Source organism: Stigmatopora nigra, chromosome 23 (genome assembly GCF_051989575.1).
Source record: "Stigmatopora nigra isolate UIUO_SnigA chromosome 23, RoL_Snig_1.1, whole genome shotgun sequence".
NCBI classification, from domain to species: domain Eukaryota; kingdom Metazoa; phylum Chordata; class Actinopteri; order Syngnathiformes; family Syngnathidae; genus Stigmatopora; species Stigmatopora nigra.
In genome coordinates this window covers 7,435,936-7,460,081 of record NC_135530.1, presented here as the reverse complement: position 1 = coordinate 7,460,081, position 24,146 = coordinate 7,435,936, and the positions used below count along the sequence as shown (strand labels likewise).

The 24,146-nt window shown below is 44.9% G+C and overlaps 2 protein-coding genes, 1 long non-coding RNA gene and 5 other non-coding genes across 11 annotated transcripts in view; 3 read left to right on the top strand and 5 right to left on the bottom strand.

The window, feature by feature from the left end:
• Positions 1–7,087: 7,087 nt before the first annotated feature.
• The window catches only part of LOC144181119 (putative RNA-binding protein 46), a 44,626-nt gene continuing 27,567 nt past the window's right edge, over positions 7,088–24,146 (bottom strand). The window contains exons 2-5 of one of the 4 annotated variants that reach the window (XM_077709433.1): positions 8,411–8,522; positions 8,149–8,323; positions 7,916–8,060; positions 7,088–7,337 (exon numbers count right to left, since the gene is read on the bottom strand). In XM_077709433.1, the coding sequence (XP_077565559.1) occupies positions 7,275–7,337; positions 7,916–8,060; positions 8,149–8,323; positions 8,411–8,477 (450 nt within the window). In that variant the 5' untranslated portion in view covers positions 8,478–8,522 and the 3' untranslated portion in view covers positions 7,088–7,274. Of the gene's footprint in view, positions 7,392–7,915; positions 8,061–8,148; positions 8,324–8,410; positions 8,745–24,146 lie in introns of those variants that run through there. The other 3 variants (XM_077709432.1, XM_077709431.1, XM_077709434.1) reach the window with 3 other exon arrangements.
• Positions 10,131–10,320, top strand: LOC144181606 (U2 spliceosomal RNA). The gene has a single exon (XR_013324715.1). It is a non-coding gene; the product is annotated as a U2 spliceosomal RNA (small nuclear RNA).
• On the top strand, positions 14,152–15,080 carry LOC144181128 (uncharacterized). Its single transcript, XR_013324620.1, has 3 exons — positions 14,152–14,285; positions 14,354–14,504; positions 14,964–15,080. It is a non-coding gene; the product is annotated as an uncharacterized LOC144181128 (long non-coding RNA).
• Positions 15,213–16,080, top strand: LOC144181122 (atrial natriuretic peptide receptor 1-like). The gene is made up of 4 exons (XM_077709436.1): positions 15,213–15,347; positions 15,433–15,517; positions 15,710–15,797; positions 15,876–16,080. Exons 1-4 carry the CDS (start codon positions 15,291–15,293, stop codon positions 15,889–15,891), a joined length of 246 nt encoding a protein of 81 aa, XP_077565562.1. The 5' UTR covers positions 15,213–15,290; the 3' UTR covers positions 15,892–16,080.
• Positions 16,959–17,030, bottom strand: trnap-agg (transfer RNA proline (anticodon AGG)). The gene has a single exon. It is a non-coding gene; the product is annotated as a tRNA-Pro (tRNA).
• On the bottom strand, positions 17,429–17,500 carry trnap-ugg (transfer RNA proline (anticodon UGG)). The gene has a single exon. It is a non-coding gene; the product is annotated as a tRNA-Pro (tRNA).
• trnap-ugg (transfer RNA proline (anticodon UGG)) lies at positions 17,587–17,658 on the bottom strand. Its single transcript has one exon. It is a non-coding gene; the product is annotated as a tRNA-Pro (tRNA).
• On the bottom strand, positions 18,041–18,113 carry trnap-agg (transfer RNA proline (anticodon AGG)). Its single transcript has one exon. It is a non-coding gene; the product is annotated as a tRNA-Pro (tRNA).

The following is a 24,146-nucleotide window of genomic DNA, read 5'->3' as shown; positions in this document are numbered from 1 at the left end:
CGAGTAACGGTATGTCGAGTCATCCGGGTAATTGTACATGTCTTAACTTCAAAACTGTGTTCGCTCATAAAGAGGGACAGAGAGGGATTTTCTTATATAGCTTTAAAACTACCTCACGTTTTTCACCTGTGCCTTCACAAATGATTTTATTGTTTTCTTATATAACCTTAAAACTACCTCACGTTTTTCACCCGAGCCTTCACAAATGATTTTATTGTTTTCTTATATAACCTTAAAACTACCTCACGTTTTTCACCCGAGCCTTCACAAATGACTTTATTGTTTTCTTATATAACCTTAAAACTACCTCACGTTTTTCACCTGTGCCTTCACAAATGACTATTGTTTTCCATACTCTTTGATAAGTAACTGTTGATGATGTTTATATTCTAGTGCCTTGGTAGGAGGTATATAAATTGATGTTAAATGAAAATTCTTTCAAAGTTACTAAAGGGGGGGAAATGTGAAGTATGAATGTATTTTATGCTTATTATTATTATGTCTTTTGGTTTATATAGTGTAGTCACTGGAATAGAATTTTGCACGACCTAGTGGTAACTCCCGTCACGACCTCTTTTAGTTAGGGGGGGGGTGTTATCTATCATGACACCCCCATTTCTTTGTGTACTTTCCCGCCTTAAGTTGGTCTCTGACACATGATCCTGTGCTAATAAAACCAGGTTGTTTGTAGGGAGTTGCCAGGAATTCCAAACGATCATTCAGGAAGATTGACCATCTTTCTGCTCTGGCTATTCTGGCGTCCTCCTTTATATGAAGTGGTTTAAAATCTCATCACGACTGGCTGTGTGTTTCCTCTGCTCCGATATTATTGAATGTATATGGTCTTAAACCTGACACTAAGTGTGGTCCCTCTCATCCACACGCTTGAGGCTAAGGGATCCAGACTCAGTTGGGGCAGCCTGGATATCGCCACATTGGCCTTTGCTGGCGATGTTGTTATGGTGAGCTCTACGTGGGAGGCGATGGGGAGGAGTACGGATACTGGAGCAGTTCTGTCAACTTACGGGGATGAGGGTTCATCCCCTTAAGTGCTACAGGTTCCTAACGCATCACAGAGTTGTAAACGGCTGTGAAACTTGGAAGATCAACGGGCGTCCTGTCCGTATGATTGGTGCGGGAGTAACTGTGCGGTACTTCGAGTGCAGGTGGGCCCAGGGCGAGGCGTTGCTGTCCCAGAATTGATCCAAACGGTGGAATCCTGGTTGATAGTTATCTCTGATGCTCCTCTCAGACCCTCACAACGCACGAGGGCTGTGAACACATTCACCCTCCCTAGGATTGTTTATCGGGCAGATCTAGGCAGGGTACTCGTGACCACGCTGGCTCAGATCGATAATATGAAACAGCAGGAGGTAAAAGAGGCCCCATCTACCACTATCCACGTGCGATTGTCAGGCCTCTAACTAGACTGGTGGCTGGGTGTGCCAGTCAACCAATCACAAGCCCAGCCCCTAACGAGCGGAGTGGCGCCAGGTGGAGGCCATCGACAATCAACCAGGATCTAAGGCCGCCAGAAACTTGACCATGTGCCGGATCGTCTTGTCAGCTTGCTGAAAAGTACTTTCTCGTATACCCTATTGTTCATGTTTAGATCAACGACTTTTTTGTACCCAGGAATTCGACCACGCCAAGCCCGTTGACCCAAGAACGGAAAGGACCACGCCAAGCCCATTGACCCAAGAACGCAAAGGACCACACCAAGCCCATTGACCCCAGAACGGAAAGGTCCACGGACCAAGTATACAAACCAGGACTACGGACAGGACAACGGATCAAGGATACAAGTTCCAAGACTACGCCACCGAAACAGAAAACGCCATTGTTGCAGACCAAGCAAATACCAAATAAAGGTTCTCTGAAAAGTATGACGTATATTTCCTCGCCTGCTTTGGGGTTCTAACCCAGATGATGACAGCGATGGGCTATTTTATCCATGAACTTGAGATGGTGGGCTCTCCATCACGCACCTGGCAAAAGCCATACCTATCATGCAGGTGTGGCGCGCCTATAAAATCGTCAAATCCAATGACAAATGGACGAAACGGCTGACTGTAAAACAACGTCTTTTATTCTGACTGGAAGGATAAGTGGAAGCGGGCCGGCGGCGGTCAAGACACCCTGCCTGTCATAGATAATAACGGGAGAGTGTGAAGCAGTGCTGGGGGTGCAACAGTTTTCCCAAACTGGAGGAGGAGCGGGGGGGAAAGCAGGCATGGTGCTCTCTGTAGGTCCAAGGTGTCGGATCAGCGCAGTTCAGATTTGACAGAGTGAGCAATGCTTGGCTCACCGACCCAGAGGGAGCAAGGTTTCGGGAAGGCTAATATTTAGGAGGCCCAGCACCAAAGGCTGGTGACGACTCGACCCAGGAGTTTCTGGCACGGGAACGGACAAGACAGGGGCAACCTGCAAAGTTTGAAAAGTTTTTGCACATCCTCGTTCAATGTCCGTTCGTGCTTCAAAGCAGAATTTTGAGGCACAACAAGGTGTGTGATCTGTTAGTCACGGAGGGCAAGAGACATGGCTGGACGGCAACCAGGTAGTTCCGCGGTACCAATCCTGAGGGAATCCTTAGGGTCCCCCCCGACCTGGTATGTGTGAAAGGTCTTGCAGTATTCGTTATTGATGTGACTATCCACGAGACGGGCAACAGAGTTCTCGAGCGGGCGGCAAAAGAGAAGGTTTCCTACTACCAACCAGTGGCTGCCCAGATTGCACACACACTCGGCGGAAATTTTGCAATGGTCATGGGCTTTCCTGTTGGGGCAAGAGGTAAAGGGCTGAAGCAGAATCTCAAGGTTTGCGTATTTCAGTTTACTTCTGTTGCTGCAAAATGCTGAGTATTTTTGTCAATGTTGTGACATTTGTTCTCAACCTGTGAAGCCATGTAATGTTATTTATGCTGCACAGGACACATTTTCAGGGACTGTGGTGGTTTAATAACAATGAGAAATTGAACAAATATATGCTCATTAGAGCAACTAGAATTGCATTGGCCGTTGAAAACATTTCATTTAACTATCAAGTATCTTGTTCAATCTATCTAAGAGTTACAGTGACATTTGGGCACTGTGCTCCTTTTTTGTGAATTGGCGGGGATGCGGGTTCAAGCCCACAAATGTCACGGGTTTGCTTTGATGGCGATAGAAAAGGTAGAAAGAAAGGAGGATGTTAGTGTACAGTTAAAAAGGATTTTTGGTGAGTAAAATGGCTATATTCCTAAATAATATTTTAATTGTATGAGTTTATTGTTGATAATTTTTAATGTGTCGCAGCTGTAGATGCAGTAGTTTTTATAGCCATAAAATAATTTGAGAGGTTGGATTTAAGGCGTCGCCTGCATCCCGAAATACCATTTTCGGTGTTAGGCAGCTCCAACTATACTATTATTAGTCGTATCAACTTGTCAGAACAGGGTTGCTTTTTCTAAAGAAACATATGCAGAATGGAGTTCAGTGTTTTGGTCCAGCCCACCATAATATTCTCTGTTTCACAAGTGGCCCCCGAGAAAATATAATTGCCCACCCTTGCTCTATGGCAATGTTTCTTGCTTCCACCGCCTTACTTTTTTCCCTCTTATCTCATGCGCTCCCAGTTTTTGTCTTTGCAATATTTGATGCAAACATCTAATCTACCTTCGTTTAAAAAAATAATAAAAAGGTTCGCCTGAGACGTTTTTGACAAAAATCGTTAACGCAAAAACAAGTTCCCCTTCACCTATGGTCAAAATATATCCCATTACAACCTTAATCTTGTCCGTGGACTTTTTTTTCTCTCAGAATATGATTTTAATCTCCTGTTATTGCGGCTAAAGTAGTTTTGCGTGGATAGACCTTATGTCGCTAACGCCCAACCAAACAATTCGTCTTCATGTAGCGTCAAAATTATTATTTTTTCAACTTTAATCTTATCGTTTCCCTATTTTGTTCTCTCAGGATATTTTAATCTCCTAATATTACAGCAAAAGTAGATACAGACCCTACATCACTCAAACCAAATAACTTCATAATAACGAGGACGTGAATTTCCTAAAATGAGGCAGAAAGTACTTTGGGGTGGATGCGAATGTTGACTTACTTTAGCACGCTCAAGATTTCTGCAAGGAGTGCTTGAAGATCCTGGTGGAGGAGGGAACCTTCACCACTCTCACAGAGCAGGAGCCATTGAACTGCTACATCTGCCAGCCGGGTCAGTGCAAGGTAAGGCACTGTCTCGACCCAATTAGTGCCCCAGGATCCAAAACTTCTTTGCCAACAGCAGCGCAATGAACGTTGGGAGTACCCTGCAAAAAATAAAAGAGGCTCACCACAAACCGTTTTGTTCCAAGAAACCGCAACTAACTGAGCATTTTTTCCTGCTCATATGTTCAAGTGAATACAGCAATTGTTTGAAAGTCCCGTCGTGAAAGGATTGGGTTTGCCTGCCGTGCTAATGCTAACGCAGTCAAACAGACCCAGGATGCAGAAATTGCCAGATACATAAGGTGAATATGTAAATATTTGAGCACCAATTAATACCAATACACTTCATTAATTCAAAGGACAAGCAAGCTCCAGCTACCTTTTAAAAAAAAGTTCGGCTAGCAGCAGGCGTATCATGTGTCATATTTTTGTGTGCGTTCAAGTTACCTTAACAATGAGCTCACTAACCTGCAGCATCTTGTGTATGGTGTTATGAATGACCAGTTATAAAAATTAACTTCAGTTTGAGCAACATTAATTGGGAGGACAGACTTGATTATTTGCACACAGTAGCAGTAAATGACAATGTGAAGTGTGGGGAGACCAAGAGATGTCTTGATTTACAACCTTTCTCGTCCCAATATTGCTTCAACCACCTGACATTCAGAAAAGAGCCGTTGAAGTCTAGAAAACCAAAGAGCTTCCGGTTTACTTGACATAAAAATAAGCACAAACATGACTTCTAACTCATATTACGATTTGAATCTTGTCATAGTATAATCTATGATTACATATTTCAATTTTTGGGAAGCAATGCAATAAAGCCTCACCTCTTTGAAGTCAGTCACCGATCGTCTGGGGCAGTTCATGGAGTTATAAGGAAAGAACTGAATGTCTTTCAGAGTGTCAATTGTTTTGTTTTTTCCCCCATCTATTCATTCTGCGAAAAGAGAGCTTTTAAGCGTGATTTGGATCATGATTCCATCTATTTCTCTAGCGAATACGAGTATTAACAATAGAATCTTCAATAATGTCATGTCTGTTTGTTTGTCAATTATCTCACAAAATCCTCCAGAACAAGAACAAACAATGGCTAACATCAGAAATTGTACCCACAACCGAAATGCGATATGACTAACATCATATAAATTAATAAAGTATGTGTATATTCCGTTTATATTATCACTCAAGTGTAGTATTGCAAATTCCACACTTGTCTTGAAACACCATTTCCTCACTACTACACCCTCGCGGTCCAAATGGGTATTGAAACACACACGCCATTATTCAAATTAACTCCAATATTGACATACTAGAAAAAACGAGTCAGGCTCTGATAGTTTTGAAATATAAACAATGTATTGAGAACTGACTTGGGATTCAATGTCTCTGAATTTTCCGTGTTTTAAAAAATCCTCCAGGACGGAAAAAGAGCGCGGGTCGTTGTGAGTACGAAAATGAATTAACGCCAATAGCACTGTCGTGAAAATAAAGTAAACTGATAGTGATAGATTTACTCGACTTCTACCGGAGCCGTCCTCAGTTTTGCATGCTCTAGCTTGCGTTAGTTTCCGTGCTAGCGTAAAGTTCATGCTAACGGCTAGCGTATCAGAAAATACATGGGTGGCCAATTCCAGTCCTCGAGAGCCCGTATCCGGATACTTTTCGTATCTCCCCCTTTCAACATACCTGATAAGAATAATCTAGATCGCTATCAAGCTTCTGGACAGCTTGCGGATGAGTTGATCATTTGATTCAGGTGTGGTAAAAGAGGGAGATATGGAAAATATGGCGTAGTTTATTCCCGCAAGCTACCTGGTATTGATAGAGCTGGGCTTTAAGGATGAGCCCCGGAGATCTGCCAGGATTCCATCGCCGTGGGCATGGTCAAGCACACCGGCGAAATCGAGCACACGTCTACGGTGTGAGCACCATGGCCAGAAAACACGTGCGTGGCCGTCGTCAGCTCGCTCGTAAGCCGGGGCGGGGCGGAGCTTCCACTTTTAAGGCATTCAAGTACATCCCGTAATTGTGGGAGAATCCAAAAAAATGATTATTAAGCAAAATTAGATTATTTAGAATGTTGTGCTCTTCTTACTTACCAGAGGGCAACTTTTGGCTGGTCTTAGCAATCAATGTCTTAATACTTGAGTATTGATTTTATGAATTAATTAAGTAAATTGAGTATTAGAACAAGGCAGGGTCCTCGGTTCAAATGCAGGTCAAGTCCACCTTTGTGGATTTCCTCCTGGTACTCTGGGTTCCTCCCACATTCCAAAAACATGCATGGTAGGGCTGATTAGACACTTTAACTTGCCCCTAGCTATAAATGTGAGGGTGGATGGTTGTCAGTCAGCTGGGATAGACCTCATGGTTAGTTGCTCAAAATCACAAACTATTAAAGGATTGACTACAACTTGATGCCAGATGTCCAAAATATTTTTTTCATCCTCTTAACAATTCAATTAGTTTGAAGAAATTGCCTCAGTTTTCCTATTCCTCTTCCACCCCATTGACTGCAGTCTGATATTCCTCAGACTCATCAAAAGGAATTTTTGGCAGCAAAGCATCATTCCTTTTCAACCACTGCACTGTCTTCTAAAGACCTCCATTTTTACTGAAAAATGTACACAAACAAAATACACATTGATTTGTTCTCCTCGTCGTGTGAATCCAAAAATAAGATAAATGTAAAAAAAAAAAAAAGTGGGTATCATAGTTGAAGTGATCTCAAGTGTGCCTGCTGCAATCCTCCAGCCCATTTAAGACCCAGCCAATATCTTTCCTTTTGAGTAGTGGACTGCCCTGCTTATTTTAGCACTCAAGTAGGTAAATGAGGGACTTTAAATAAAATATACACAAAATTAGAAATATAAAAATCCAAAAGGTAAATTTTAATTATTTTTTATTCAGTGAGGCTTCAAACTCCAGCCCTCATCATGTTGTTAGGTGGCACAGCCAGTCCCAAGTGAACACCCAGAGTGAGGCCAAACTTATCAGTAGACTGCTTCTGCTGGACCTCGGGCTTCAGCCGGAAGTCCTTCTCCCCATCAAAGTAGTCCATGGGCGTTAAGGTCAGGGGAGCCTCCTCCAGTAGACCTTCAAGGCGGGTGCGCCAGGCTTGGAGAAGGGTGGTACCTGGAAAATTTGGGGTGCCAGGACTTAAAAGCCACAGTAGTTCAGGATGCCATTTTGTTGAAAAGTCAGTCACTTTATGTTCATATAATACACTCCAGTCTGGTTTCCTCCCACATTTCAAAAACATTTATGGTAGGCTGATTGGACACTCTAAATTGCCACTAAGTATAGGTGTGAGAGTGCATAGTTGTCCGCCTCTGGTCCGGAGTCAGCTGGGATAGGCTCCAGCACCCTCCACGAGCCTAATGAGGTTAAAGCGGTCCAGAAAATGAGATGAGACTATATGTTGTACCTGGCTGGTGTTAAAAGATAAACTGTGTCGAAAATACTACTACTTTACCTCGGAAAAAATAATAAAACCGTTCTTTATTCATTTTAGGAGTGAATGGAGTTGTCATAAAGGTGATTTGTAATCTGGCACCAGCCCCTTTTATAATGTGGTGTGCCTTTATTGATGGAAAAAGTTTTAAAATGTCATTCATTAAAGGCGCGTCTTATAATGCGGTGCGCCTTATAGTGCGGTGCACCTTATAGTGTGGAAGATACAGTACTATAGTCAGATAAACCTTGATATGTACCTTATTGCCCTCCTCCCTGGTCTTTTCTGTGGGAATGTTCCCAGCTAAGAGGTGGCAATTGTTCACAGTGAGGCACACAGCAAGAAACCTCCCTCGACGAACCTCATACTGGTCAAACATATCAACCGCTAACGTGGCCTCCTCCCTAGAGCACAGTAAGCATAATGAATAACCTCAAACAGATCGCAGATATGAGAGTTGAAACCTGATATTAAGCCTCATATTCGGGGTACTTTTTGGTGTACGTGACGTAGGCATATCGCCGCTTCTCTCCGCTAAACTCCACCGTCAGCCTCAGCTCGAAGATGGTTCCAGCTGTTTTGAAGAGGGGGACGAGCTCAAATTCATACATGTCTCTGGGAATGTTTCCCACAAACACCTGACACTCCTGAAAGCGAGGTGCTGGACCTTTCAATTCAAGAGGTTCACAATTCAGTCATGAGTAACGACATGTATGCGCAAGGAATTTACAGCAGGTTTGTCATTTACGCTCACCGGGTGGCGGTACGCCATACTTTCTCTGTCCACTCTGCCGCAGAATGTCATATCCCGTCTTGTCCATGAGTGCCAGTTGTTTGGACAGCGACTTGTTGAACTTTCTTGCACCCTTCACCATGATGTCACAAAGACCGCAGAACAAGATACAAAAGCACAAAGGACAAAGCAATTACTCTTATATAACTAAATCATTTCTATTCGGTTTTCAATTTTTAAAACATTATTTTATCAGAGATTAGAACAGTGTGATTTGAAGATGTCTTATATTGTACTGGTTCAGACTTTGGCAAACTCCGGCCCGCGGGCCACATCCGACCCGCTAGAGTCTAGCGGGTCGGATGTGGTCTAGCGGCTAGACCTTTTAACATTTAGTTTTTTTGGAGATGGCGCCGTCACGTGGAAGCCAGTGGCAGTAGCTCTGTCCACTCTTATTTGTTTTGTTGTTTTAAAGCCACTCTATCTTTTTTAAATTACATTTGAATATTTCTTAATACATTCCTTTTTACTTTTCTTTGTACTTTATACTTTTTACTTTAATGATGAGTGATGAGCATGTTAATACTGCACTTTTTTGCGCTGACCCGGTCGATCTGTCAAATTTTTAAAGTCAATGTGGCCCTTTTTTAAGTCATTGTCCTGACAAACTAAAAACAAATGTATTACATTATTAGCAGTTTCATGCAAATGTTTAATGACTGCATTCATGTTCTGCAAAACACTCAATGTCAGTAGCACTGTGCATTCCCAACCGAAGAAACAACAGGAAGTTTCCCGGGAGGGAGGTGGGGCTCCATTGTCAAGTGGGTTACTCCAAAAAAGGGGCGGCTGCTAATTGACTCAGTATGAGAGCAGCAGTGCATGATGGGATTTTTTTCAAATCATACTTTAAAGCTAAAATAAAGACCGGACAGTTGATGTTATGACTCATTTATTACATTACTAGTTCTCGGTAGAATTACCTTGTACATGGTGTGTATTTATGACTATGTTATTACAAACGAGCATGTGAATGAAGACAGCGAGCACACCAAACAAGAGGGTGCTTAATCTGTGAGTAACGCACACTTACCTGGCAGGGGAGACACCACGATTAGGCAGGTGGTTCACTCAAGGTGAGGCTCAGCCATTGCATCCCCGGCTGAAACTAAATGTAAATCTGTACTACAGTCTTCAAATCATTTTTTTGTAATTTCTATCCACCAAAAATTGTTGTCTGTCAATTCTTGTTTATTTAGTTACTTTGCCTGCGAGGTGTTTGTTCAATTGAGGTTAGTCGGAATGGATATTATTTGAATGAAAAATGAATTGTGAATTGATACATTTTGTGACGTACTAATGGAAAGTTGTCGTTGTTCATCACAACACCAGGTGTAATACGTTAAGAAGGAGTTGTTGATTTGTTGTCATTTTTTTTTCAAATGTTGCTCAAATAAATCAATGGCTTTTCACTGCAAAAAGAGTGTTTGCCAATCAGAGAACCTTGAGGGATTGGTAATAGGTTAAGGTTATTGCTACTTTCCTATGGACCATTGTGAGTCACATGACCTCGAGGCATTTGTTCCAGTTAAATACAGAGAAGAAACATGTTTTTTTCCCCCTGTTATCAAACAGAGTGGTTGTATGTGTGTTGTATAAAGTGTGTCATGTGATCTATGTGACAATTACTGTAGGTTGTAATGGCTGGAAAGAAGTGGTCCTTGCTGACATTGACTGAGTTATTGCTTCTTGGCCTTTTGCCGAGATCAAGTATATGATCTGTTCTTATCAGTTTAATATCTGATATGTCTACCATCTGAGGACCATATATTAAATTGAATTTTGGAACTGGGAGATGGAGTTGTAGCATGCTCTCTCCACTCTTTGCATCAACCTGGTATTGCAGTACTTCCAGTAATGGTGTGCCCCCTAACACTGTTAATTAGTTTTGATTATCGTTCTTGTAAAACACAATAATAAACATTTGCTGGATCTGGCCTGCAATAATTTCTGGGAGTGGGGGACTGCCTTTACGATTTCCCCTGACCTTCTGTTAAGAAACAATCAAGTTAATATTATTTCTAGGCTCCTACTCTCACGTTTTATACCTCATGTGGTATATGTATACCACCCTGGCAATTAGAGGCATTCTCTGCTGTCCTTGTGCAGGTTGAAGATAAAATCAATTCGGCATAAAAACGATGAGACACACACACACACACACACACACACACACACACACACACACACACACACACACACACACACACACACACACACACACACACACACACACACACACACACACACACACACACACACACACACACACACACACACACACACACTCCACATACAAAGATCGGAAACCACTGGAGATGAAACCTAGACCAGTCTGTATTGTCTAAAATGTTTTGTCTCTGTTTTGTTTTAATTTGTGATATTGTTGAATGTTCTGTTCTGCTATGTTTTGTCATCTTGTTAAATATGTGTCACTTCTTCGGTTTACTTGAAAGTAGCAAGGAATTTGCAATTTGAAGATGCCAGCCAGGTGTTGATTGCAGCAAACAATAATAGCATCTTTTAAAGTTTTTTTCTGTTCAGACATCTGTTCAGACATAAGCTTTATTATCATTATCATCAAATCATCAAAAGCCTCTGTTGTCATCATACACAGCTGCCTATCACGAAATTGGTTTCACTTTCTTGATATGTGTCAGTTAAAACACATATTGAAAGAGGAGCAAGTATTCCATAGGCAATAATACGGAATTAGGAAATAAGACCTCTCGTAAAAATCCAAACCTTGAAGAGGGCTTGTGAGGTGATTCATTTTATTCCAGCTCAATTTCTTCACCAAAAGACTGCTTTTTGTAGTCAACTGTAAAAATAACTCAATCATCAATAAATAAAACGTCATAATAACGTAATCAACAAAGTTGTCAACAACAAACAAAAAGGCAAATAAATAAGAACAATGAATATGTCAAAAATCAATATATAAGTCATAATTAATAACGTAATCAACATATAAGTTGTCAACAACAAGCAAATACACAAATAAATAATAACAATGAACAACTCAATAATCAATAAATAAGTCATAATTAATAACCTAATCAACACAAGTTGTCAACCACATTAATGAGTGGGGAAGTGAACTAATAACAACACACTGTGTGGCTAAGCTCGGAAGAGTGACTGCATAATTTCAACCTCGGTCACAGTCTGCAGAAGTTCCCCATCTTATGGAAGAGTTCCTATGTGTGCTTCCAGTTTTTGTACAACTTTACAACGTCTTTTTGAGTCGGTATCCGTTTTAGCTACCCCAACCAAGATTGCGCCGTTCAATCGGCAGCCCGTGGCAGTATGTCTTAAAGATTTGATTTGGTGATTCTTAATGATTCCATTTACTTTGATTGACTTTGTACTTTGTGCTTTTGCCCTGCTGTTCTGTCAAGTATAATCAATAAGAAATAAATCATTAGTCAACATAATAAATAAATCGTAGTCGACATAGATAAGTAGTCAACAGGAATAAGTGGTCAGATAATTTATTTTTTAAATGTATTATTTGTTTATCCATCACTGAAAGACATACAAAGCACAAAATTTACTCTGACTGTGTCAATGTATCTGTCAGGAGTGGCTTGGTTGCCCCTCCTGGCATGATGTCATGATTGTTATCAGCCGTGGCTAATTAGGTGATTCGGTTTTTGTTAGGTTCAGTAAAAATTACCCTCGTTCGTAATTATCAATAACTGCAGGCAGACATCTTATTCAATTATTGACATTTAATTAAATAGAATGGATCACGGATAAAACCTCAGAGGGGAGATTCAGCAAGCCAGAGTTTCTCCTACAACTTCCGAACGTCTCCTCGAATAGACATTTTCGTACGACTCTTATTGCCATGAATCAAAACAATTTACAGAGTTGTTGATCATTTCATCACGTATGAGTAAAAACAACATCTGGAACTACAATAACAATCAAAGTATTTTACCAATAACAAGGCAGAAGACTAGACCAAACAACATTTGGATTAGAAGAATTGTGCCTTCCCTTGACCTAAGAATCATATAACAATTACATAAAGAAAAACCCAAAGTGCGTCACGAGGTATAGTCGCTATGTTGTAAATAACAGAAACAACATTCTTGTTATTGGCCGAATAGCCCTGGCCTCGTTAGAAAAGGGACCACCGAATCTCAAAGACTCAGATTGGGTGAATTGTTTGTATAAACATCCTGGAACAGGCAGTCCAGGTTAAAGATGACTTGGCGGTTATTGGTGACCTCGCAACACTGAGAATAATAAGGGAATGATTTAACAAGGAAATGACTTAATACAACTATGTTTATAATAGTAATACCGAATAAACCCAACAGTTTTCCTGGCTAAGCATAATGGTTTTTGTTGAAGGTTGTCGGATCGTCTGGTTTGTTCCCCTTGAGTTTCCACGTTGGTCATGCCGTTCTCTTGACGCCACGCCACGCTGCATGTTTCATTTCTGTATTAGTAAGTTTTCAAGCCAAGTTGTTTATGTTAAGTTTTTTCCCATTAATTAAACCAAGCAACAAATGCAACGCAAGTGCCTCCCCTATTCGATCAGCGTCTCCGCACCTTCCCCCCCGATCGCGTCGCGCTGCGCGACGTGATGGTAACAGATCGATCCGACCACCATTCAACAAAACTCATGGAGGGCGGGTGGGAGACTTAGCATTGTCCAGGGGTCATCCACACCCACCCATGAACAGACGAAGGAGAGGTCGATCCGGCGGGCGTCCATGCCAGCCAGAAACGAGACGAGGCTGTGGTTGACCCGGCGGGCGTCCGCGGCGGTCAAAAACGAGACGAGGCAATGGCAGGTCTGGCGGGCGTCCGCGCCGGCCAGAAACGAGACGAGGCCGTGGTCGGTCCGGCGGGCGTCCCAGCTGGTCCTTTAAGTCTTGGCCCAGCCTCCTGCCTTTAGGAGAGACCAGAACTTTAGTACGATCGGGCACCTCACCCTGGTTGCTCGGGGGGTGGCCAACTTCATCGTCCCGGGAAGCCGGAGCATTGCCTCTTTCGGCGTCGCCGGCCCCTTCCTCCAGGGGCACCGGCGAATTGCCACTCTCGACGTCGCCGGCCCCTGCCTCCAGGGGCGCCGGAGCATTGTCGCCACTTCTGGGCGGGCAGGCGCTGGACGGGCAGGCGCTGGGCAGAGCGGTGCCGGGCAGAGCGGTGCCGGGCAGAGCGGTGCCGGGCAGAGCGGCGCCGGGCAGAGCGGCGCCGGGCAGAGCGGCGCCGGGCAGAGCGGCGCCGGGCAGAGCGGCGCCGGGCAGAGCGGCGCCGGGCAGAGCGGCGCCGGGCAGAGCGGCGCCGGGCAGAGCGGCGCCGGGCAGAGCGGCGCTAGAAAGGCCGTCCGTCACCGGAAGCCTGGTCCGTGGCTTCGGATGCGGAGACGCCGATCGAAAAGGGGAGGCAGTTGCGTTGCATTTTTTGCTTGGTTTAATTAACGGGAAAAAAACTAAACATAAACAACTTGGCTTGAAAACTTACTAATACAGAAATTAAATATGCAGCGTGGCGTGGCGTCAAGAGAACGGCATGACCAACGTGGAAACTCAAGGGGAACAAACCGGTCGATCCGACAACCATTCAACAAAACTGATAATGCTTAAATAGCCAGGAAAACATAATCACCTAATTGCCACGGCTGATAACAATCAACCAAGCCACTCCTGACAGTATCTCTTTAAACACAAAATAGTATTTACGTGCTACTCTACAGACTATCATTTGCCACTGATGTTGCCCGTGGGATGTTCTACCTTCACCAACACAAGATGTTTCATGGTCGACTTCACTCCAGAAACTGTTATTGATGACCGCTGGGTTTGCAAGTTCTCAGGTCAAAAACAGCAATGAGCAAAATACAAAGTCAAGTTTAATAATCCATTCCATTTCCCCCTTGTATAGATTATGGCCTGACTTTGTACAGAAAAAGGAGGACTTTGACGAGGCCAGCAATGCGTTCACTTGTGGCGACATAAACCGTGTCTACTGTGCTCCGGAGGTCCTTCTTGGAACCAGCCCACCCGGTGTGGATTTAAAATCTACAAAGTTGAAGGTAATTGGAGGGCAGCCAGGTGGGTGAGTGGTGTCCTCACATTTCTGAGATGGAGGGATTGATCCCAGGTCCGATCTTCCTGTGTGGAGTTCTCTCTGGGCTTACATGGGTTATCGCTGGGTATTCCGGGTTCCTCCCATATCCTCCCATATCTGCAAAACACGCACGGTAAATGAGGTGAACACTAAATCCCCCTAGGTATGTTGTCCATCTTTTGCCCTGCGATAGGGTGGCCACCAATTCAAGGTGTACTCTGCCTGGTGCCTATACATAGTTAGCTGGGACAGGCTCTAGCACCCCCTACGACACTTGGGAGGATACGAGGTATTGAAAAAGAATGAATGAAAAATTCAGGCAGTAGCCACTTAAAGAGCATGTGAAGTATAGTCAGATTTGTTCCTGTATACAATCAATGGTTCCTAAAAACGTGGGAAAACGGACCTATCTTTGTCCTTTCAGTTACCCCATGATCTTGGTGGAGATAGCTACTCGGACAAGGCAGAGGGAGTGAGGATGGATGTCACATGGCGCCCTCCTCTGCCTGAGCTCAAACCAGGATAAAAACGACGTCGACTGCCCAAGGTATAACCATATCGTAATGCATACACATTTTTTGTCTGCTTTTCGAGTGAAACCAAATTCATATATAGTCAACTGTTTGCTGCAGTCTGTAGCAAGATGACCACTTACTGTTCTGTACGTATTGCATGGTGTAAATCATAACAGCTTATCAAGTGTTGGTCTCACAAGCTCACCACGAGGCCCGCATTTGAGCAGATCAAGAAGATGCTGGATAAGATGAACCCACATGAAGTCAGCCCCGTAGACATGATGATGAATCTGGTAAGCATCCTTTTAAAATGTAGCTTGTAGCCACAAAAATGCATGAACGTGGACCTATGACCAAAAAAAGGTTCATTCGTTGCAGATGGAGAAGTACAGCAAACATCCGGAAAGCATCGTACCACAGGACCTTCTTCAAGAAAACCAAAAGACTGATCTCTTGTTATACAGTAAGTGTTGCTGTTGATTAAAGATGCAAGCCATTCTGCAAGAAACACAGATCACAACATGTCAGTGAATTCAATTCAATGGGTGGAGACCGAACATTTGCTTGTGCTGCATTCCATTGGTGTGTGTACAAAATACAACTTCCTCACGCTAATCCCCAAAAGTTCTATATCCGTCATCTATTTCATCTACAGGTATGTTACCAAACCCAGTTGCCGATGATCTTCGCCAAGGTCCAACTGCGAAAGCCCAGACCTTTTTCAACGCCACCGTCTACTTCAGGTTTGTTGGCAAGGGTCGATGGACTGGAATACTAGAAGCATGTTAGTTAATCCGTGTACGTTTGCCTTATCATGGTAGTGATATTTTGGGCTGAAGATTCGTGCAGGCATCCACACATCTCCCTCTTAACAAGCATTTTATGCCAAATGTAAATCTACTTGGTGAAGATTGTAGTGATTTGTGTCATCAGGGTATGCTGTGGCTGGTGTGGTTGGAACAAAAATGCCTCGTTACTGCTTATTTGGAGATACTGTCAACACGGCATCACGGATGGAATCAACGAGTGAAGGTAATTAAGGTTGAGGAAAATGAGCGTTTACTTTTGATTGGAACTGCAGTATATTTTAACCATGCAATATATATATATATATATATATATATATATATATATATATATATATATATATATATATATATATATATATATATATATATATATATATATATATATATATATATATATATATATATATATATATATATATATATATATATATATATATATATATATTACACTTCTGAATGTAAAGAGCAACTATACATAACTTAGCACAAACTATTGTTACTCTATGTTTACGAATTCATCCGATCTTCTGTTTGATAAATAACTGTTTTATTTAAATGATTTTAATGTGTGTGTGGGTGTGTGTGTCGGTGTGGGTGTGTGTGTGTTCATCATTGACTTTACAAAAAGCCTAATTGTCATCATATCCAGCTGCGTATGACGAAATTGGTAAAACACAAAGCGAGAATCATACTACTAGAGTCTAGTAGTATGATTGCTTTTTTTAGTGACCATTTGAGGACCAAAGGGTAATGTTGCCCACGCCTGTGGCTTGTTGGTCTAGTTACTAGACCAACAAGCCACAGGCGTGGGCAACATTACCCTTTGGTCCTCAAATGGTCACTAATGTGCCAGATTCAATGTCAGAATTCCAAAAATGGAGAGCTCATCTGAAAGCTGGGTTAGTCTGTTTAGTAAGGTTCCTCTTAAACCCAAAGTGAGAATCATACCACTAAACCAACAAGCCACCTCTCAGACTCAAAGCGAGAACCATACCACCAGACCAACGAGCCACAATTGCAGGTCTGGTGACCCTCTGATTCCCAGTGGTTAAAAACGTGCCAGATTCCCAGCAAAGTCACAGTTTCAAGATTGCAGGGCTTGTCCGGGAGTCGAACCCGGGACCTCTCGCACCCTAAGCGAGAATCATACCACTAGACCAACGAGCCAGAGGCACAAGATATTTCGACCCTTTCATTCTCAATGGTTACCAATGTGCCAGATTCCCGTCAAAGACACAGTTCCAAGATTGCAGGGCTCGTTCGAGAATCAGACCCGAGACCTCTCGTACCCTAAGCGAGAATCATACCACTAGACCAACGAGCCACAGGCACAGGATATTTCGACCCTTTCATTCTCAATGGTTACCAATGTGCCAGATTCCCGTCAAAGACACAGTTCCAAGATTGCAGGGCTCGTTCGAGAATCAGACCCGAGACCTCTCGTAGCCTAAGCGAGAATCATACCACTAGATCAACGAGCCACAGGTACTGAATATTTGACCCTTCAATTCTCAATGGTTACCTATGTGCCAGATTCTCGTCAAAATTACTGTTCCAACATTGCAGGGCTCGTCCGGGAGTCGAACCAGGGACCTCTTGCACCCAAAGCGAGAATCATACCACTAGACCAACGAGCCACAGGTACAGGATGTTTTGACCCTTCAATTCTCAATGGTTACCTATGTGCCAGATTCCCGTCCAAAACTACTGTTCCAAGTTTGCAGGGCTCGTCCGGGAGTTGGACCCGGGACCTCTCGCACCCAAAGCGAGAATCATACCACTAGACTAACGAGCCACAGGCAGAGGATATTTTGACCCTTTGATTCTCAATGGTTACCTATGTGCCAGATTTCCGTCAAGTCACAGTTCCAAGATTGCAGGGCTCGCCTGGAAGTCGGACCTAGGACCTCTCGCAGCCTAAGCGAGAATCATACCACTAGACCAACGAGCCACAGGCAAATGATACTTTGACCCTTTGATTCTCAATGGTTACCAAGTGCCAGATACCCATCAAGTTCACTGTTCCGAGTTGGCAGGGCTCATCCGGGAGTCGAACCCCGGACCTCTTGCACCCAAATCAAGAATCATACCTCCTCAGGTACATGTTAGTTGACCATTTGATTCCCAATTGTTACCAATGTGCCAGATTCCCATCAAAGTCACAGTTCCAAGATTGCAGCGCTCGTCCGGGAGTTGAACCCGGGACCTCTCGCACCCTAAGTGAGAATCATACCACTAGACCAACAAGCCACAGGTAAATGATACTTTGACCCTTTGATTCTCAATGGTTACCAATGTGCCAGATTCCCATCAAAGTCACAGTTCCATGATTTCAGGACTCGTCTGAGAGTCGGACCAGGGATCTCTCGCGCCCCATGTGAGAATCATACCACTAGACCAACGAGCCACAAGTACATGTTAGTTGACCCTTTGATTCTCAATGGTTACCAATGTGCCAGATTCCCGTCAAAATTACTGTTCCAAGTTTGTAGGGCTCGTCAGGGAGTCTAACCCGGGACCTGTTGCACCCAAGGCGAGAATCATACCACTAGACCTAGGCCACAGGTACCTGACTCGGGGAAACACGGGGAATCGAAGAATTGGGTAGCGCAGACACATGGCTAGGCAAATAAGGCAGATGATCCAACAAATGACATGTGGGGTTTAAATAGACTGACATCGGTTGACAAGAGAATTAGGAGCACCTGGGAAAAAGATGAGAGAGCAGGCAGGTAATACACCAGGGTCGGATAAACAACAGCTGAACACAATGGGCAATCACTCAGACATGTCACCAGAGGGTGTCAGGAGTGGTTGGATTGCCTTTCCTGGCATGACGTCACGATAACTATCAGCTGTCACTAATTACGTGATTAGATTATTTTTGGTATTTAAGCATTATGATTTTCTGTGGACGCTGTCGGATCGCCTGGGTTAGTTCTGGTTTCGTTTCCTGTTAATCCTCGTAGTAATTGTTGTTTCCATTTGACGCCACGCCGCATGTTCTTTTCGTTTGTAATGAGTGGTCAAGCCAAGTTGTTTAAGTTATGTTACCCCGTTTATTAAATCAACCTACAAGAGCTACAGATCTGCCTCACCTTTCCATTTACTTCGGCGACTCTGCATCTGGGTTCAACTTCTCCACGATCGCGTCGCACTACGCGACGAGATCGTAACAGCACGATCCAACCAATATGGACCCAGCGGAGCGCCACCCACGCTCGCGCCGACGCACTCGGCGACGCAAACCATCCACCTCGAAGACACCGGACTGCTTGGAATGTATAAGTAACCCCTCAGAATCGTTTAGGAATTTTGTAATGAACACACCGTGGTGCGGGGCTCTCAGGCACATCATTGCTGGAGATGAGCCACGGCTGGTGGGAGAGTTGGAGCCGCAGCGTGCTCATGCGCCCCACCACTGCTATGCACGTCGCCCTGGGAAGCCTTTACCGTTTCATCATGATGCCCAGGTGCGTACAACCACCAGAGAGCGCCCAAGTTACCTTATGCCTATGCCCAGAGGAATTGATTCACCATGGAGGGAGCCTGAAGATTCTGGTGAGGAGGACATCGTTGAGGAAATTGATTTTTTCGCTGGCGTTTCGGAATCCGATGATGAATTCTTTGACCAATTCGGACCCCGAGACCTTCCACTGGAGGAGGATTATTCCGATTGTTCCCCCGATAATTCCTATTACAAATACCCCGACCAGCAATTACAGAGTGGGCTAACCACCAATTATGGGGCACGACGTGATGGCGGGGGTGCTGTGCAATCCTCCCAGAGGAGGCGCCGAGCGCCACGCCGTAGAGCGAAGCGAAAGCAATGCCTGGACACACTAACCACTGTCCAAGTTACGCGCCCGACCACGTCCGTCCAAGCTCCTTTTCCGACCACGTCCCTCCAAGCTCCTCGGCCGACCACGCCTTTCCAAGGGCCCGAAGTTACTCGGCCGACCACGCCTTTCCAAGTGCCCGAAGTTACTCGGCCGACCACGCCTTTCCAAGTGCCCGAAGTTACTCGGCCGACCACGCTGTACCAGCAGCTCCTAAGGACTATGCAGCCCTCCCCGTTCCAAGTGGCCGAAGTCACTCGGCCGACCACGCCTGTCCAAGTGCCCGAAGTCACTCGGCCGACCACGCCTGTCCAAGTGGCCGAAGTTACTCGGCCCAGCGCGCCGTTTCAAGTGCCCCAAGCTCCTGTGCCAAGGCCACGCAAATTACTCCCGTTGCCTTTGGGATCGCCGGTCGCACCCGTACCGAAGCCACGGATCAGGTTTCTGGTGACGGACGGCCATTCTAGCACCGCTCTCCCAAGCACCGCTCTCCCAAGCACCGCTCTCCCAAACACCGCTCTCCCAAACACCGCTCTCCCAAGCACCGCTCTCCCAAGCACCGCTCTCCCAAGCACCGCTCTCCCAAGCACCGCTCTCCCAAGCACCGCTCTCCCAAGCACCGCTCTCCCAAGCACCGCTCTCCCAAGCACCGCTCTCCCAAGCACCGCTCTCCCAAGCACCGCTCTCCCAAGCACCGCTCTCCCAAGCGCCTGCCCGCCCAGAAGTGGCGACGATGCTCCGGCGCTCGAGGAAGACGGGGCCGGCGACGTCGAGAGTGGTATTTCGCCGGAGTCCCTGGAAGATGGGACTGGCGACGTCGAGAGAGGCAATTCGCCGGAGTCCCTGGAGGAAGGGGCTGGCGACGTCGAGAGTGCCAATTCGCCGGTGCCCCTGGAGGAAGAAGCCGGTGACGTCGAGAGTGGCAATTCGCCGGAGTCCCTGGATGAAGGGGCTGGCGACGTCAAGAGTGCCAATTTGCCGTTGCCCCTGGAGGATGGGGCTGGCGACGTCAAGAGTGGTAATTCGCCGGAGTCCCTGGAGGAAGGGACTGGCGATGTCAAGAATGGTAATTCGCCGGAGTCCCTGGAAGAAGGGGCTGGCGACGTCAAGAGTGGTAATTCGCCGGAGTCCCTGGAGGAAGGGACTGGCGACGTCAAGAGTGGTAATTCGCCGGAGTCCCTGGATGAAGGGGCTGGCGACGTCAAGAGTGGTAATTCGCCGGAGTCCCTGGATGAAGAAGCCGGCGACGTCGAGAGTGGCAATTCGCCGGTGCCCCTGGAGGACGGGGCCGGCGACGTCCAGAGAAGCAATGATCCGGGTTCCTGGGAGAAGAGGGTTGTCCACCCCCCGAGCAAACAGGGTAAGGTGCCCGACCGTACTAAACTTCTAATATTTCCTGAAAGCAGGCAGTTTGGCAAAGACTTAAGGGACCAGCTGGGATGCCTGCCGGACCGACCACTGCCTCGTCTCGTTTTTGGCCGGCGCGGACGCCCGCCGGATCGACCTCAGCCTCGTCTCGTTTCTGGCTGACGCGGACGCCCGCCGGACCGACCACTGCCTCGTCTCGTTTCTGGCCGGCGCGGACGCCCGCCGGATCGACCACTGCCTCGCCTCGTTTCTGGCCGGCGCGGACGCCCGCCGGATCGACCTCAGCCTCGTCTCGTTTCTGGCCGGCGCGGACGCCCGCCAGACCTGCCACTGACTTGTCTCGTTTCTGGCTGGCGCGGACGCCCGCCGGAGCGACCTCTCCGTCTGTTCTTGGGTTGGTGTGGAAGACCACCGGACATTTGTAGATCTCCCACCCACCCTCCCTGCTTGTTCCCGTTTCTCATATTGTAATTGACCTTGGGACGTCTAGAATCCGTCCCTTAGAGGGGATGTACTGTCAGGAGTGGTTGGATTGCCTTTCCTGGCATGACGTCACGATAACTATCAGCTGTCACTAATTACGTGATTAGATTATTTTTGGTATTTAAGCATTATGATTTTCTGTGGACGCTGTCGGATCGCCTGGGTTAGTTCTGGTTTCGTTTCCTGTTAATCCTCGTAGTAATTGTTGTTTCCATTTGACGCCACGCCGCATGTTCTTTTCGTTTGTAATGAGTGGTCAAGCCAAGTTGTTTAAGTTATGTTACCCCGTTTATTAAATCAACCTACAAGAGCTACAGATCTGCCTCACCTTTCCATTTACTTCGGCGACTCTGCATCTGGGTTCAACTTCTCCACGATCGCGTCGCACTACGCGACGAGATCGTAACAGAGGGTAAAAAAAGCATACAATCAAGCAGCCCTAACATTTCTTCTGCCGGGTTGGCTCTATTTGCCCCGCCTCCACCCTGACTTTCAGCTGCAGCTAAAATGGAATCTGTCTAGGGTGGTTTGCTTTTTTCCTCACAATAGAATAACGCACGACCACTTGCCAATGAGAAGTATGTACTCCTCTCGTAGTAGCGAGCAAGCTCCGCCATTCTGCACTGACTAACGGGGGGGAAAAAACACACAAAAAATGCAACGCTCCGCCCAGTGCTCGTATAGACATTACACGAGGGAGTTGCGACGGGAAAGACAGTGCCCATGTTATTCTCCAGAGCAGCCACACCTGGCTTTATGCTCGTATATCAAAATTTGTCTTGTATCTCAAGATAAATATTTGCTCGAAATTTTACTCGTACCTCAAAACTGCTCAAATGTCAGGGCACTCGTATGTCGAGGTATTACTGTACAACAAGGGGGTCAGACTCTAGTTAGTTTGTGGGCCGCTTTAACATCAACTTGATTTCATGTGGGCCGGACCATTTTAGATGTAATATTTAGATTTTTTTTATAAATGGATTAAAAGCCCTGAAAATTCAGTTTTTTAGAGATCTAAAACAATGTTTATTTTATCTTTACATTTAGTTTTAGATTTAACAAAAGGATTTTTGAACTAAAAACAGTCTAAAATGATTGAAAAATTACTATTGATTTAAAAGGGGGAAAATCAGGAAATGTAATATACATCTACGCTCTTCATTTTAATTTGATTCTGAAAGTCGGCACTTGCTTTACTTTCCCGGGCCACACAAAATGATGCGGCGGACCAGATTTGGCCCCCGGGCCAACACTTTGACACTCATGCTGTACATGAAAAAAAAACAAAGCACACATGCACACACAACAAAAAATGAAGAACACTATCCTGAGTTTTCTGATTTTATGTCACAAGATGACAGTACAGTTGTAAAAAATGTAATGACTATTGTGCTATGGCAGACAGCAGGCACAGCGTCATGATGCAATTGATGGCAAGTGACTTGGCAAAGACTAGACGAAGGACGACAACTGTGATGGAGAAAAGGTTCACCTTCTTGTCTGCCAAAGACACGCACATTTAGTTCTTCACAAAATACGGCCTCTTCCATGTTCAATACCAACCTGATGACACCAACACATCCTGGCACGACCATTGTCTCTTGTCACCTGCCATAGTAAAACAGCAAATCTTAGAAGGTTGTGACGGGATTAACTTTACTAATGTAAAATCTCCTCACCTTCCTCACACAAGTCATTAGCTGCAGCGGGTAGTAGTGACACCTGGTTGTATAGGAAGTCTTGCGATATTTGCACGGCATTCGTCTCCTTGAACGTGGGTCCTTTGGCCGTCTTGGCCGCTGCGTTGTGGCGGCTGAAGCCGTTGGCGAGACAAGCTGTCTGGTTGCCTGCCTCAAGTTTGAAGAAAGCAGGCTCAAACTCCCGCCCTAAAACAACCCAAACCACGTTTGGTTATGAGGCAACACAGTGACACTCTGGAACATTTCAGCATTGTCTCATACTGTACAGATGTTTATCTTTGTAATTTATGAAGAAGGTGTACAGTAGTACCTTTGCTTCCAGAATTGGTTTCATAACTTTTTTGTAAGTAGAGATACATTTTACGTGTAAAAGCTTTAAGTAGGAGTTTGGAGTTGGAGATGTCTAACTTTTTAGGACATATTGCATTTTGTAACTTGAATTTTTTTTGTAATCTTGAGGCAAATTTTTCCCATTTAGGTGTTTCGTAACCTGAATGTTTGTATGTGGAAATGATTATAAGTAGGGCTACCCCTGTACTTTTATTCCAATGTGAAGGTATTCTTATTAATGCATTCTGAGGTTGTGTACAACAAGAATTGGAAAACTCAAAAGCATTGTTATAATTCAATGAAAAATAGATATTCTTGTGTCAGGCCCCGAGGTAGGCGTGTGGGAGGAGTTATATGCCACTATTTATAGGCCCAGATTAGGTCAGCGGCCTATTTAAACTAGTCCATTCATTCATTCATTCATTCATTCATTCATTCATTCATTCATTCATTCATTCATTCATTCATTCATTCATTCATTCATTCATTCATTCATTCATTCATTCATTCATTCATTCATTCATTCATTCATTCATTCATTCATTCATTCATTCATTCGTTCA